The sequence below is a fragment of the Neovison vison genome, chromosome 5 (assembly GCF_020171115.1).
Source record: "Neovison vison isolate M4711 chromosome 5, ASM_NN_V1, whole genome shotgun sequence".
Lineage (NCBI taxonomy): Eukaryota > Metazoa > Chordata > Mammalia > Carnivora > Mustelidae > Neogale > Neogale vison.
Window position 1 is genome coordinate 6733310 of NC_058095.1, and position 14450 is coordinate 6747759.

Sequence of the window (14450 nt, forward strand, 5' to 3'; positions counted from 1 at the left end):
CGGGGGATCTTCCCGTGGAAGGAGCTGGGTAAGGAAGAGCCGTTCGTTCATTCCCCCAGGGCTGTCTCAGACAGCCTGGCGCACATCCAGGGGCAGAGCACGGTGCCAGGCGGCTCCCTGGGACTGGCTTCCCCGGCGGCCCCTGAGGAGCTAGTGTTAGGTGTACTTACTAATAAACAGTGGCAGGAAGCTACCCGTGACCTTCAATTGGATACATAGATAAACCAAGGGAGGCTTGGTGGAAACCAGATACTCCTGTGTTGGGCTGGTGGGTGGGGGGTTCCCTTAAAGTTTTGTCCTATTCTCTGGCCCAGGTTGCCCCCCAGGCTGCACACCCAGGCTGCCTGGTTTGCAAATGGGGATGTTGCTGGGAGAATCAGGTCAAGTCTGAAGAAGCGTGATGTGGCTGGAAACCACCCTCCAGGCTTGCGTACCAGACCCTGAATCGCATCTGTGTGGATCAGCCACAGGAGACCCCTGGTCATTCGGCCTTTCGTTCTTTTTTCTTTCTTTTCTGTTCCCCCACGTGCATGAATCCCACCCAGGATGGCTCACGGAGGTGACCACCAGAGAAGATTCTGAGCTTCTGGCCACAGCCCATCTTTACTTAAGAGACTTGTCACAACGTTGTCTCGGTTCTCAAACTGAGTCCTCCGCTTGCCTTCTGTGTTTCTGTCGACGACTCTGCTGAGCCACAATTCGCGACCCCTCTCCCCTCATCCCCTCTACCCAGATCCTGGGGCTCTGCCTCAGCAGGTGTTTCTCTTCTCCATCCACATGCCCGGCACCTGCTTCTACCTCTTCTCCCCTGAGCAGCACGTGGCCGCTTGCTCTGCCCCTGCCCGCTGTCTTCCCCACCCTAACGGATAAGCAAACCCAACTACCTCGCTCTCCACGCCTCCTCCCGGTCTCATCTCCCTGATCTGCTCCACACACGCAGGCTCCCACCATCATTGTTCTAAAAGACAGTTTGGCATCATTACCTCCCTTGACATCCCACCGTGGCTCCCCGAGGCCTTTCACTCAGACCGTGCCCCTTAGCCTGAAGACCTGACCTTCTCCGGCTCATCTTTGGCCCGTGCCCTCATCCTACCCCTGTTCTGGCCGCGCTCTATCATGGGCAGCCTTCTGGATGGGCTGCTCCCTTCCATCACGCCTGGCTTTTGGCTTTGTTCTTGTCTGTCTGTCCTGGAGGTCTGTCCTTCACTTACTCGTCTGGCGGGCAGCACAGACAAATGGCTTCTTCAAAGCCTCCTCTGACATGTCCTTTCCCCTTTTCTGGTTTTCTGAGTTCTTGAGATCTTCAGTCACATACCTGAAGCTTCTAGTGGGCAAAAGCTCCCCTCTGAGGAGGCCACGGCTCCTCTCTCAAATGTTGTCATCCATGACCACTATTTGCACAAAGCAATGGTATTTTCAATCAGGGATCTGTGACGTTCTCCTCTTCCTCCTCCTCCTCCCTCCATACTCGCCTGCAGCTAGAACCAATGCTTTCGATGAGCCCTGAGTGCTTTTCAAGCCCTGTGACCCTCTGGGGCCTCAGGGACCTAAGTCTGCCCCTGCTTTAGAGGGGCTGTGGCTATTTCTAGCTCAGGAGGGGATATGAAAGGGTCCCTGGGACACAAGACATCCACCGAGGACTTTCCCTTCCTGCTGTCATCCCTCTAAGCACCCTGGACTTCCCAGAAGATGTCCCTCTGTGCAACCGTGTTTCTCTATTTCCCTGTGGATTTGTCCGCTCTTGTCTCTCCCGTGGACGTCCAGGCTCCCGGAGAGCAGAGTCGGCGTCTGCTTGCTCGTCACTCCGGGGTCGGTACCCGGCTCAGGGCTGGGTGCAGACCTCAGAGCTCAGCCCTTTCTGCCTGCCAGTGAGCTCCCTAGAGACTTGTCCCTGCCCACCATGACGTTTCCATCCCGTAGGCCCTTAGCACGTGGAGGTGCCGGCTCCTGGGTCTCTGGTTCTGGAAGTCAGGGAAGAGCCATGGGGGGTGCTGGTCTGACCCTGGGGGGTGACCGGTAGTCAACTTTGCCTTGCCCGATGGTCCTGCTGAGAGCACCCCCTACCACTTAGGTCAGTCCAAATTGTGCCCAGACATTGCCAAACGTCCTGTCGGGGGCAAAATCGCCCCCAGTTGAAACCACAGCTCTCCTGGCATCTCTGGGGCCCGTGTCCTCACACAGTGAGGTGCCTGTCACTGGAGACAATACAGAGCAAGACACCTGGGATGTCGGCGCCCTCTGCTCAGATGGCAAGGCCAGGCAGGGGGCAGAAACCCAACCGGCCCACTCCTCTTCCTGGGACTCAGGCATTGCCCCCTCTCTCTGTGCCTCACGTGGCGCATCGGTGACTTGGGGACTGAAGATAGGGCTGTTGAGAAGGTCAGGCACTGGATAAATAGGTCCCACGATGAGTATTTTTTTTTAAATAGAGACTTTATTTATTTGACACAGAGAGAGCAAGTGAGAGAGAACACAAGCAGGGGCAGTGGGAGAAGGAGAAAGAAACAGGCTTGCTGAACAGGGAGCCAATGTGCGGCTCGATCCCAGAATGCTGGGACCATGACCTGAACAGGAGGCAGATGCTTAACCCACTGAGCCACCAAGGCGCCCCCCACGTATTAAAGTCTGGCCACAGTGGCAACTTCATATTGTTTTTCGTTTGGTCACAAAGGGTGGCTGACCCTGGGTCCCTCTCCAGTAAGATTCTAAACTCAGGCAAGTTTTTAAAGGGTACTTTGGGTCCCCGTTAGGACTATTCGACACCCACAGAATGGATGGTGGTTGGGGGACTTTGGGTGCACAGCTGGCTCTGAGGAGATCTCTTGGCTTTGGACGTTTCTGATAATGGTCACTGAGTGCTCTGCTGTACCACGGTCCCTGCTGTCGCTACGGGCCCTGCATGTGCCTGCCAGGCAGGGTGGAGACTGCGAGGCTGAGCTCCTGTCCCTACTCTGCCCTGCGCTAGCTCTGTGACCCAGACCAGTCTCCCCACTTCTCCTGGAATCTGATTGTTCCTCTGGAGAGTAGGGGCAATCAAAGAACAAGCCTTCCAGGGATTCTGCACAAAGAATTAGATGAGAGAACGCGGAAAGCTCTCGGCACAGGACGTACAATGAGCACTCGCTGGTAGCACTGTTATTAATTTAATTTTGTAAGAATTAAGAGAGTGGAAAGCTTGCAGGCAAACAGCTATAATCGAACTCGTTCGTGCATCTCCTCCCCGAGGTAAACATGCCAGGGCAGGGGGGTGGGGGGGGTTTCCCAGAAACATTTTAGAAGCGGACGGACCATGTTTCTGAGTTGTAGGAGAGGGGAGGTTCAGAAAGGGAGAAGGAGAAGCCCCTCTCCCCGCTCACAGGTCTTTCTGAGGCTTCGCCATGGCTGAGGCAAGCCTGCTTGGAAAAGGTCGGCAGGGAGCTGAACAGGAGGGAACAGGCAGGGCCTGGCTGAAAGGCAGGGTGTGCTCCACTGGCTGAGAGGAGGGGTCCCCAGCTCCGTCATGAGCCCTGCCCTTTCCCTCCCTCCAACAGGTCCCGTGGGACTGGACTCTGCGTCAATGGGGTCCCATCCTTTGTGGGACTTTGGGTTGTGTCAGGGCCCCCTGCTCCCCCAGCCCTCCCTCTGTTGATGCTTTAAGGGAGGCGCTCAGGGCCCACTTGTGAAGCCAGCGCTGTGCCAGGAAACGGAGGGAAACAAAGGTGCAGAGCGAGTCGGGCTGCGGGCAAGGCTGGCTCGACACTTCTAGGCCGGAGTCTTGGCACGGTTGTCTTCTTCCTCCCCTTGGTCCTCTCCTTCCACCTCTTCATCCGCCTCCAGATCCCGATGTGTCTGCAGAAACGGTGCAGAATCACTGTGGGGGGGGGCAGGCCTCCCCTGCACCCTGGGAAGTTAATCCCCTGAGGCCAAAACAGCCTGTGGGTGGAGGCCTGGGCTGCTGGGTGCTCAGGAGACTGCTACCAGCTCCGTGGCCTCGAGGGCCTACTGGGTGCTCCAAGCTGGTGGGTGCAGAGGGCGGGCAAGGTCTAGGGCACCTGACAGACCCGGGTACAAGTCCTACGTCTGTTGCTGTGCTTCCTGGGTGACCTCGGGGAGTCTCTTTGGTCCCCTCACCTGTAAAATGGACATGATTCCTCGCAGGGCTGTGACCCGGAATAGAAACAACAGGGGTAAGGACCCCGCACCTCTTTCTCAGCCCTGACCCCAGCATTTCTGGCCAACCTCAGAAAACTTAAGAGAAAGGCAGGCCGACGTGGGGTTGTTCTGCGCCCCGCACTCCCTGCGGAGGCCCAGCTTCTCCAAGAGGGGGTGTTCGAGCAGCGGGATAAGCCCCATTCAGGACCCCCAGCACCAAGCCCGCGGTCTGCCGGGTACATTGCTCCGTGGAGGGTGGCCGCCGTCAGCGCTGCCTGCTGGAGGGCGGGATGGGCCGGAATCTGGGACTCCAGTCGTCCCACCTCTGCAGTAAGCGGCGGGAGGGCTGTGCCCCGCCTTGCCACGCAGACAGTGTGAGGATAAGGCCTCTCGTAGCCAAATGCTTCCAGACGCAAAAGGAGCGGCAGACATCAGAGCCGGGCCCAGCCCCAGCGCAGGGAGACAGAGCGGGAAGGGCTCGTGACATGGGACCGGTTTGTCCTCTCCAAGCATTTACCTGTCTTCCGCCACCTGCCCGCTCCGTCAACACCCAGGAGCCCACCGCCCATCTCTCGAAAGTGGGGCAGTCCACCTGGAGACTTAAGACTTCCCAGGAGGAAGAGAGTCATTCCCCCCATTTCCCAGATGGACAAGTTAAGGTCCACTTGCTGAGGCCACTTGCCTGAGGTCACCCAAGAGGTCAGCCAGTAGGAGGAACCCAGGCCTGGGGCTCCCCCCCAAACCCCTCCCACCCAGAGCCCCTGCTTGGGGCCCTACAGGCTTTGGCTTCTTCTTGATGGCTTCCACCTCCTTCTTCTTCAGTTCCGTGAAGATGATGTCGAAGAACTCCTCCTCGGCCTTGGTGACCAGTTCCTCCAGGTTGAGGGTGGTCTCCTCCTCTCTCTGGTCATCGTCCTTGCCCTCCACCTTGCCCTTCTCCTTCAGCCGCATCTCCCGGTGCCTGGCCTCCAGAATCTTCTCCCGCCGGGTCTCCCGTTCAAATATCTGGGGCACATAGGGGCAGGGAGGCCCGTGGGAGGAGGGCAGCAGCCAGCAGCCAGCTCTCAGCATGGGGTCAAGCTGAGTTCTCTTTGCTCAGTGCAGCCCCAAAGGGGTCTGTTCTCAGCACTAAGGGCAAGAGAGGAGGTCTGGACATTGAGGTCGGGAGGCAGGAGCAGAGCTGCCAAGTCGCCCAGTTCCAAGGGGTTTCCAGAACAGAGATGGCAGCGTGAAGAACGCCCTCACAGCTGTGCACTGTGGGGCCCTGGGCCCAAGGAAGCACCTGCTCAGGGGCGGGCCCACGGTTCCATCAGAGCCTGGGGGCTGGCCCCAAGCCTGAGCACCAAGCCTCCAGTTCCCCCGTGTGCCCATGGTGCTGGGGAGATGCTGCCGGGGTCCCTCAGGGGGCGCGGGGGTTGTAGTGACAGATCTCAGCCTCCCAACCCCTTTCCCCAGGATCCCCACCTTCCCTGTGTCTTCTCTAAGGGTATCTCTGACCCTTTGACAGGGTCTGTTGCAAAGAGATGTCATCTGTGAAGCCAGACAAACTGACCTATCAAACCACTTTGACAGCAACAAGCCCGGAGGGGTGAGGTCACTCACCCCGGGCTGATGTGTGGGCAGGTCACGGTGAGTTCAGACATCCTGACCCCACTTACCTGCTCATGTGGGGGACACTACGCCGCCTCCCCAAAGGTCCATGCATTTCCCGGGAGGTGGGGGGGGGCTGACGTTTTACTCTAGCTAGCCTGCTCTGCCGCGGGCTGGGTCTGTGCAAGACACTTACGGAAGAAGCTATGTTCTTCTCATTCCTCTGCAGTGTGCACAGCCCACTGGAGACCTCCAGCAGCGTGGTGGTCCCTAGCTGAGAACCGCAGGCGATGAAACACCCGTTGTCCTGCACCCGGAGGCAGAATAGGGCCTCGTCACACACCTGTTGGAAGGTCCCAGCAGACCCGGTTGGGGAGGAGAGATTCAGTGACGGTCTGGCCCCCAGGGATGGGGGTGCTTCGCCAAGCTCTGTGTTCAAACAACTTTGGTGACTCCCCTGACTCACAAAATGAAGGTCACGCTCTGAGATGGGTTGTCAGAACCCTTTGCCCCCTTCGCTCACTGTCCACCCCAACCCCACCCTCCACCCCTTCCGTCCAGCCCCACGGCCATCCTGCCGTGTCCCAAACCCCATGCCCTTCCATGGTCTAAGCCAGCAGAGCTCGGCTCCAGCTATGCAAATATAACATCAGCTTAGGTTGGAAGAGTCTGCTGCCAGGAGCCCATGCCCGGGCTGCCTGAGGCGTACGTCTGATGGGAGACCAGGCCTTCTACTTCTCTCTTCTTTCTAAATTTCCCCCAGGTGATTCTGCTGAGCCACCAGACCCCAAAGGCCTCCATGCATGGGGAGTGGGATATACATGACCTTCAGGCTGAGGGCAGGGTCACAATGCTTGAACACAAAGTCCCAGATGTCCAGGGTCCCATCCATTTTGGTGGTGAAGAAGACCGCCGGCCTCACTGGGCTCCAGGCACCGTCGGTGAGGTAAGACATGTGGTACCTGGGGGGGACCCGGGGGTGTCACTGGTCAAGGACTACTGTGGTTGGGGGCACAGAGAGGCTGCTGAGCAATGGCTCTGCTCATCCAGGCTCCCTGGACTCCAGGGACTCATTGCTGGGCAGGAAGTTCTTTCTTGTCTGACGTCTAGCCATGCCAACCTGCTCACCAGCAGTTCACAGTCTGCATTTTAAAGGTTATGGTCCTGGGGGGCCTGGGGCGCTCAGCTGGTTAAGCATCTGACTCTTGATTCAGCTCAGGTCATGATCTCAGGGTCCTGGGGTCAAACCCCACGTTGGACTCTGTGTTTAGTGGGGAGTCTGCTTGTCTCCTCTCCCTTCGCCCCTCCCATGCTTGCATGTTCTATCTCTTTCCAATCAATCAATTAATCAATCAATCTTGAAAAAAAGGCTCCAGTCCTGCCAAGGGGCTGGCCACTGGTATTTCCCCACTGGAACAGGTGCATGCCGCTGGATCTAGGCCCAGTCTTCCAGCCATGGGACTCACAGAAAGGAGTCAGAGGAAGAGTGTGCGCAGAGAAGTTCCTAATATTGACATAGGAAGAGTGCTATACTTTCTACTTGGTGGGATTTAGACTTTTGAAGATTTCTGCTATGAGGAAGAAATACAAAATGTCAACTCAAAATGAGTTAAAGACTTAAACACAAGACCCGAATCCATAAAATTCCTGCAAGGAAACATGGGAAAATCTCCTTGATATTGGCTTTGGCAGCCATTTCTTGGAAATAAATCCAGAAGCACAAGCAACAAGAGCAAAAATAGACAAGTGGGGAATATCGATGTAAAAAGCTTCTATACAACAAAGTTGAAAAATGAAAAAATAACTTAGGAATGGGAGAAAACATTTGCAAATCACATATGTGATAAAGGGTTAATATCCAAAATATATAAGGAACTCATACCAAAAAATTTCATAGGGAGTAACTCGATTAAAAAATGGGCAATGGGCTTGAACAGGCACTTCTCCAAAGAAGACATCGAGATGACCAATAGGTTCATGAAAAGGTGCTCACAATCACTCATCATCAGGGAAGCAGAAATCAAAAGCACAAAGAGATTAAAAAAAAGAAAAACCAAACCACACACACGAGGAGATAGCTCCCCATGCCTGTTTGAATGGCCGTCATTAAAAAGACAAGAAAGAGTGTTGGCGAGGACGCAGAGTGCACGGTTGGTGGGAATGCAAACTGATGCAACCACTGTGGAAACAGCACAGAGGGGCCTCAAAAAATTAAAAATAGCACTAGCCAACAATCCAGCACCCCCACTTCTGGGTATTTATCCAAAGAAATTAAAATCAGAATCTCAAAGAGATACCCACACCCTCATGTTCATTGCACCATTATTCACAACAGCCAAGAGATGGAAACAACCTAAGTGTCCATCAGATGGTGGATGGATAAAGGAAATGTGGTCTATAGATTCAATGGGATGTTATTCAGCCCTAAAAAAGGAGATCCTGCCATTTGCAGCAACGTGGAAGGACCCAGAGAACGTTATCCTAAGAGAGATGAGCCAGATCAGAAAGACAAATACTTTATGATCTCACTTCTATGTGGAATCATGAAAGTCAAACTCACAGCAGCAAGAGAGTAGAGCTCTGGTTGCCAGGGGCTGGGGGTGTGGGGGGAGGAGGAAAACAGGAAGGTGATGGTCAAAGGGTACAAACTTTCATTTATGTGGGATACATAAATCCTGGAGATCTAGTGTGATCCAGTAGTGCCTCTAGCTAACCACACTGTAGCAACTAGTAACGTTTGCTAAGAGGGTAGAACCCATGTTAACTGTTCTTACCATCCCCCCCCATAAGAATAATTATAATAAAGGGGGCAGGAGAGAGGTGATGAGTATGGTTATGACTCTGATGGTGGTCATGGTTGCACTTGTGTAACTTATCCTGATTCATGGAGCCTATGTGCATTCAGCACAACCTTTTCCATGTCGATGACACCTCCATAAAATGGTTGAATATATATGTATATATATATTCAACAATTATATATGTTTTATATACATATTTATTATATGTATTTTATATATTTATTTATTATATGTATTTTATATATATATACATATATATATGTATATATATATTCAACAATTATATATGTTTTATATACATATTTATTATATGTATTATATATATATTTATTTATTATATGTATTTTATATATATATATATATATCATCATATATATATATATATACATATATATATATATATATGATGAAAAAGTCAGAACCTGGGTAGGTGGTGTTGAGCTCTAACTCCCCATGGGAACTGGAGCAAAGTGTTACCCTCTGCACCCTCTGGAGAATAGAGAGATTGGCCCAGACTTCTGCTCCAAAAGCAGAGGTAGCCAGAATCATAAAGCCCCTGAGGAAATCCTTATCATGCCCATTCCTTGGTCAAATGCAAGATCCCATAAAACAGCCTTGGAGTCCAGAGTTAATAATAATAATAATAATAATAACAACTCCTCCCAGGAGATCCTGATGCCCCCAGATTTGGGAATCCCTGGAAAAGAAGATGCCCATCCAGGTCCACAGTGGCACCAACACTGCAGGACCTGTGACCACATGAGCTGGAAGGGAACCCCAGATCCACACACGTGAAGGTTGAGAAAGCACTTGTTCCCCCACCTCAGGCCTCTGCTCCGGTCTCTTGGCTCTGCCTGCATTGTAACATCCCCATGGATGTGGCTCTCCCTGGTTCCCCCAGGGCCAGTGGGACCATGCTGGGGGGCTGAGTCTCCAGCATCCCCTTGGCCTCTCCTCTGGGCAAACTGGGCGACTCCACAAGCGTCTCTGATCCAACGCCAGAGCTCACAGCTCTGTCCCTCTCTGCTCCTAAGTGCCCACCCTCCCAGGAGAGGAAACCCACAAAGCTGTCCTGTTGAGGGGTCCGGATTCTTAATCCAAGCTTCCTGGATTCAAATCCCACCTCTGCTCCTCACCAGCTGAAGGATCAGGAACAAGTGGCTCTACTTCCTCATGCCTTTGTCCCCTGACACAGACCACGAGGGATAAGAGGAGCTGTGCTACCTACTTGTGGGATTGTCTTGAGGTCCTGAAAATGAACCCAAGGCTGTTATTCTTACCAGCCCAGGCTGCTGAAACCCCATTCCTCCATAAAGTGGCCGGATTAGGCCGCTCCCAACAAAAGCTCTGGTGTGTGTGGAGGGGCGGTCTTTCCATGTTATGGGTGGGCATACAGAGGCTTGGGGCACTCCTGGGCTGGCCCCCTCTGTCCCCTCCCACCCTCCCTCTTACTTGGTCCACATGATGGATGACTCCCGGCTGTCCTCTGACCAGATGCGGGCGGTCCAGTCACCGACGGTCAGGAAGTTCTTCGGGTAGAATGGGTTTCTCTGGAGGGCATAGATGGGGCCGTGGTGGCCTGAGAAGGTGCACACAATCTTCTCGGCTGACGTCTTGGCCTTGCGGTTGCAGGAGATGACAATGCCCTGCTCGGTGCCCACCATGAACTTGGTTGGCTGTGGGGGGGGGTGGGGGAGACACAGGAGCAGAAAGCGCCATGAAACGTCAGCTCGGGGCTTCGTTGTCATGGCGAGCAGCCTCCTGGGATCTGGGCGGAGGGGGCTGAAGGTGCTGGGAGGGCCTTTGGTTGAAGCCCCTGCTAAGGAGCTGTCCCCCCACTTCCCAGCTTCATCAGGCCCCCACCACCGCGAGAACTTGCCTCAGGGTGCCCCATCTTAATGAAGTCCTCTCAACTCCTCTGGTCCCAGGGAGATTCATCAGCAGTCACGTGATGAGCACCTCTTCACGGAGCACCATTGTGTCCACGAGGCATTTTGCTATACAGAGTCTAGAAAGCCCCCTCACCCAGGCTCCAGCTGCTCCCTGCAGAACTGGGCAGAACTGTTTCTGGCACCTTTATTCACAGAGGCGAAGAGGTCAAAGCAACTCAAGTGTCCCAACACCAGTGACCCTGGATGGACGCACGGGGTGTGCTCTGTACACAGTGGAAGATTGTTTGGCTTTAAAAAGGAAGGAAGTTCATGGCTTTACACAGGAAAAACAGGGGGCGCCTGGGTGGCTCAGTAGGTTAAGTGTCCAACTCTTGATTTTGGCTCAGGTCATGATCTCAGGGTCATGAGGTTGATCGATTTCTGCATGGGCCTCCATGCTCAGTGGGAAATCTGCTTGAGATTCTCTCTCTCCCTCTCCCTTAGCTCCTTCCTCCACTCGTGTGCAAGTGCACTTTCTCTCTCCTCTCAGATGAATAAGTAAATAAATATCTTAATAATACATTATATGTTAATAAAAAATACAATAAAAAATATCTTAAAATAAAAAAGAAAAGAAACAACTGGACTCCAGGTTGGGGGTCAAAGGAAAGTGAAGAGACACAGCTTGAAAGGCCCGGAAGCATGAGTAATGAAGGAAACCTCAAGACTCCTACAAGCCAGTCACGGGGAGAAGTGCCCGGATCTGGAAACCGCTGGGGAGTCACGGGGAGAAGTGCCCGGATCTGATGGGCCGCCATGCCACCAGCCTCAGACTTCTTGGTGGGGTTGGCCTGGCAAGCCTGGGCCTGGAGTCAGAGCCCTGGGTTTGATCCCGGGTGGCTCCATGTTCTAGAGCGTGTGACTTCCCCACTAAGACTCATCTGTTTATCTGGAAAGCAGGGATAATAACGTTACCTCACAAAACCGTCGTGTGTGAGGACGCAAGCTCATCACGCAAGACAGTTACTAACGTCCGGCACCCGCCTGTGCTCAGCTGCAAGCCTGGAGACTAGTGGTGGCACGGTCACCACACCCAGCACTTACTCTAGACACCCCTGATTTCAGGACAGAAGGCTTTTCGGCGTCCTCTCTGCTGTGACTGCCACGCCCAGCGGTGGGGGTCTGTTAACTTGTCTTCCACCTCATCTCACCAGCTGGTTCCCCAGCCTTGGGTGAGCACTCCCAGGGCAGGGGTGAGGCCACAGCACCTCCACGCCCCAAGGGCCTGGGAATGATGTCACATGACCTGAGAGCAAACAAGGGATAATCCCCAGCGGAAGCCAGGCCTGGGCTTCAGCAAGACATAAACTAGGAACCAGCCCAAGGCAGAGAGTCATCTGGGAAAGTTGTTTTCTTGCTTTGGCGGCGGTGGTGGGGGGAGGGGGGTGTCTTCGTTTGCTGCTTCTGTCCTCTGACACATTCACATTACTGCTCAGTTTCGGTATTTCTTTACCATCCCTTCCCGTCGCTAGTACTGGAATCACGCCTGTGCTCTCGTTTTCCGAGGAGCCTTCTCTGACCTCATTTGCTTCCCCAATAACTCTTCCTTCCCTTCAGAAAGTGAAGCGAACCACACGAGGCAGGGCCAGAGCGTGGCCTCTCCTTGTTGGTCCTGGGCAGGGCTCTTCCCACAGAGTGAGGCCTTTCTGGAATCCTGTCCTCTGCAAAAGCTTGCCTTCTGCTCAGCGAGGTCCACCAGCCAGTGACTTTTTGTGTGAATGAGAGGGCTTGACTTCTTTCCGCAAGAAGCTCTGCTGCCCCCTGCTGGAGAGTCCTTGGAAAGACCACGTCGGTCCAGGATGACCACGGAGGGAGGGACGGCCCTCCATGGAGCGGCAAAGAGCGCAGAGTAGGTGTCCTGTCCTGCCCCGCCCTCGGCTCTGGCTGCCCCAGCGATGGAAAGCCGGGGAAGGAAGAGCTGGGACACTCACCAAAGTGGACTCGAACTCCAGGGAGATGGCCCCCAAGGCGTTCTCCAACCTCTCCTTTCTGGTAATGTCCAGGATTACCACCTCGGTAGGTTCGCTCATCTTTCGGATATCCCACCACATGACCTGATGGGAGGACAGGGCAACTGTGAGACCAGAGGCGCCTCGATTCTCCTGGCTTTTGCCTTCCCTACCCCCCTACCCCCTGCCACTTTTCCAGGGTCCATCCCTGGGACCAAAGGGGTGAGTGTTAAGAGGTGCCCAGCAACCTGCAGGACAAACATGCTTTGGAGAACCACCACTCCGGCCCACAGTCTTAAGCTTGGCTCACGATCAGGGTCACAGGCAAGCTTCGTAAAATCTAGAAACTGGGGCCTCACTCCAGACCTTACTGCATCAAAATCACCAAATGTGGGTTCTGGGATCTGAACTCTTAAAGCCTCCCCACAATATGGCAATACATAGCAGTGTTGTAAATGCCCACATGTTTTGATCTAGAAATCCCACTATATGCTATAGGTGTGCCTCCACACGTGTGCAAAGACCTATATACAAGTACACTCTTTGCTACATTATTCTTAGAATGACAACATATTGAAATCCATTTAAATAAATTATGGCATAGCCATGCAGTTCTATTTTTCTTTTTTTTTTAGGTTGGCTCCATGCCCAGTGTGGAGCTCCACACAGGGCTCAAACTCATGACCCTGAGATCAAGACCTGAGCTGAGATCAAGAGTCAGACACTTAACCGACTGAGCCACCCAGTCATCCCCCTAATGGAGTACTTAATGGGCACAGGGCAGTGTTTTATGAAGTATAAAACCATCTTCAAGATAGACTAAATGAAAAATATCAAGTGCAGATATTTACCTACGTGTAAGGTGTGCAGGAAGAAAGTGAAGAAGACGGATGTATTTGCTCCTGTATACAGAGACTATCCCTGAAGGCAGCCATAAGAAGCTGAGGCAGGTGGGTGCCTATAGGAAGGGGGGCTGGGAGGCTTGTGGGAAGATGTGGGAGGAAGGTGTTTCCCTCTCTGCCCTTTTGTACTTTTTGGATTTTGTCCCATGCGCATGCATTACTTACTCTTTAATTTTAAAATAAAATGCAAAAGGAAACATTCCCCCTGGGATTTTGAAGGGGAACCAGGGAAGTGTCATTGCTCCCCACAACCCTGCCCCCCACAGTGGCCGGCCAGTACCTGCCCATCTGTGGATGCCGAGAAGAACTCAGTTCCTGTCTTTGATTGCAGCCAGATGGAGCCATACACAGGATCTCGATGGCTGAACTCAATGGTGGACAGCTCTGCCACCAAGCTGCCCTTACGGGTGTCCCAACAGGCTGGAGGGAGGTTCAGAATGAGGGGAAGAACAGAAGCCCAAACTCCCTTTCCGGCTACAGGGAGAGGTGATGGAGGAATGCTGCTTCTCTTGGTTTGGCAGGAATGTGGTTTTTCAGAATCAGGGCTTGGTCCCAACCTGCCTGAGTTTCTTACCAACCCTTGAAGTTCACACACAATCTCTATGGGAAGACTCCCAGAGTGCAAGCTTCACTCATTTCTGTTGAGCCCCTACTGTGTTGAGCACCACACTAGACCCTCGGGAAGCCTCTGGGATAAGATGGTTCCCGTTCCTGAGAGGCAGGAAGGGGGATGGTGTAAGCACAGCTCATGCCGGGATCAGTCTGGTGAGGGACACATGGGGGTGGTCAGGGCAAACTTCCTGGAAAGAGTGAGAAGGAGTACGGACAGAGGATGAGCCTAGGATGAGACAATATATACATCCAGAGAGAAGAGTGTCTCCACCCCCAGAGAAAGGCTCCTGAAAGTAAGAACATTGAGGTAAATCTCTCCTGCTGCATACACTCCTTCCCTTTTATCTTCCACACCTTGGCTGCCCCTGCTGGGAGATGGGAATGCAACTCACAGAACCTTTACTCACACCCATTATTGGGGCTTCACCTCTGCTGCTTTACTTTTGAAACTTATCTAGTTTCTGTCTTGACAGATTGTGTTCTCATTTTACCATGAGTGTGCAGCAAGGACCCACTCTATTACCCAGAGCTATT

The 14450-nt window shown here is 53.3% G+C and overlaps 1 protein-coding gene across 1 annotated transcript in view; it reads right to left on the reverse strand.

The window, feature by feature from the left end:
- Positions 1-2609: 2609 nt before the first annotated feature.
- The window catches only part of DNAI2 (dynein axonemal intermediate chain 2), a 28131-nt gene continuing 16290 nt past the window's right edge, over positions 2610-14450 (reverse strand). Inside the window, exons 7-13 of the mRNA XM_044250358.1 lie at positions 13585-13724; positions 12385-12507; positions 9975-10198; positions 6548-6683; positions 5918-6064; positions 4909-5136; positions 2610-3828 (exon numbers count right to left, since the gene is read on the reverse strand). Coding sequence (XP_044106293.1) covers positions 3742-3828; positions 4909-5136; positions 5918-6064; positions 6548-6683; positions 9975-10198; positions 12385-12507; positions 13585-13724 — 1085 coding nt within the window. The 3' untranslated portion in view covers positions 2610-3741. The remainder of the gene's footprint in view (positions 3829-4908; positions 5137-5917; positions 6065-6547; positions 6684-9974; positions 10199-12384; positions 12508-13584; positions 13725-14450) is intronic.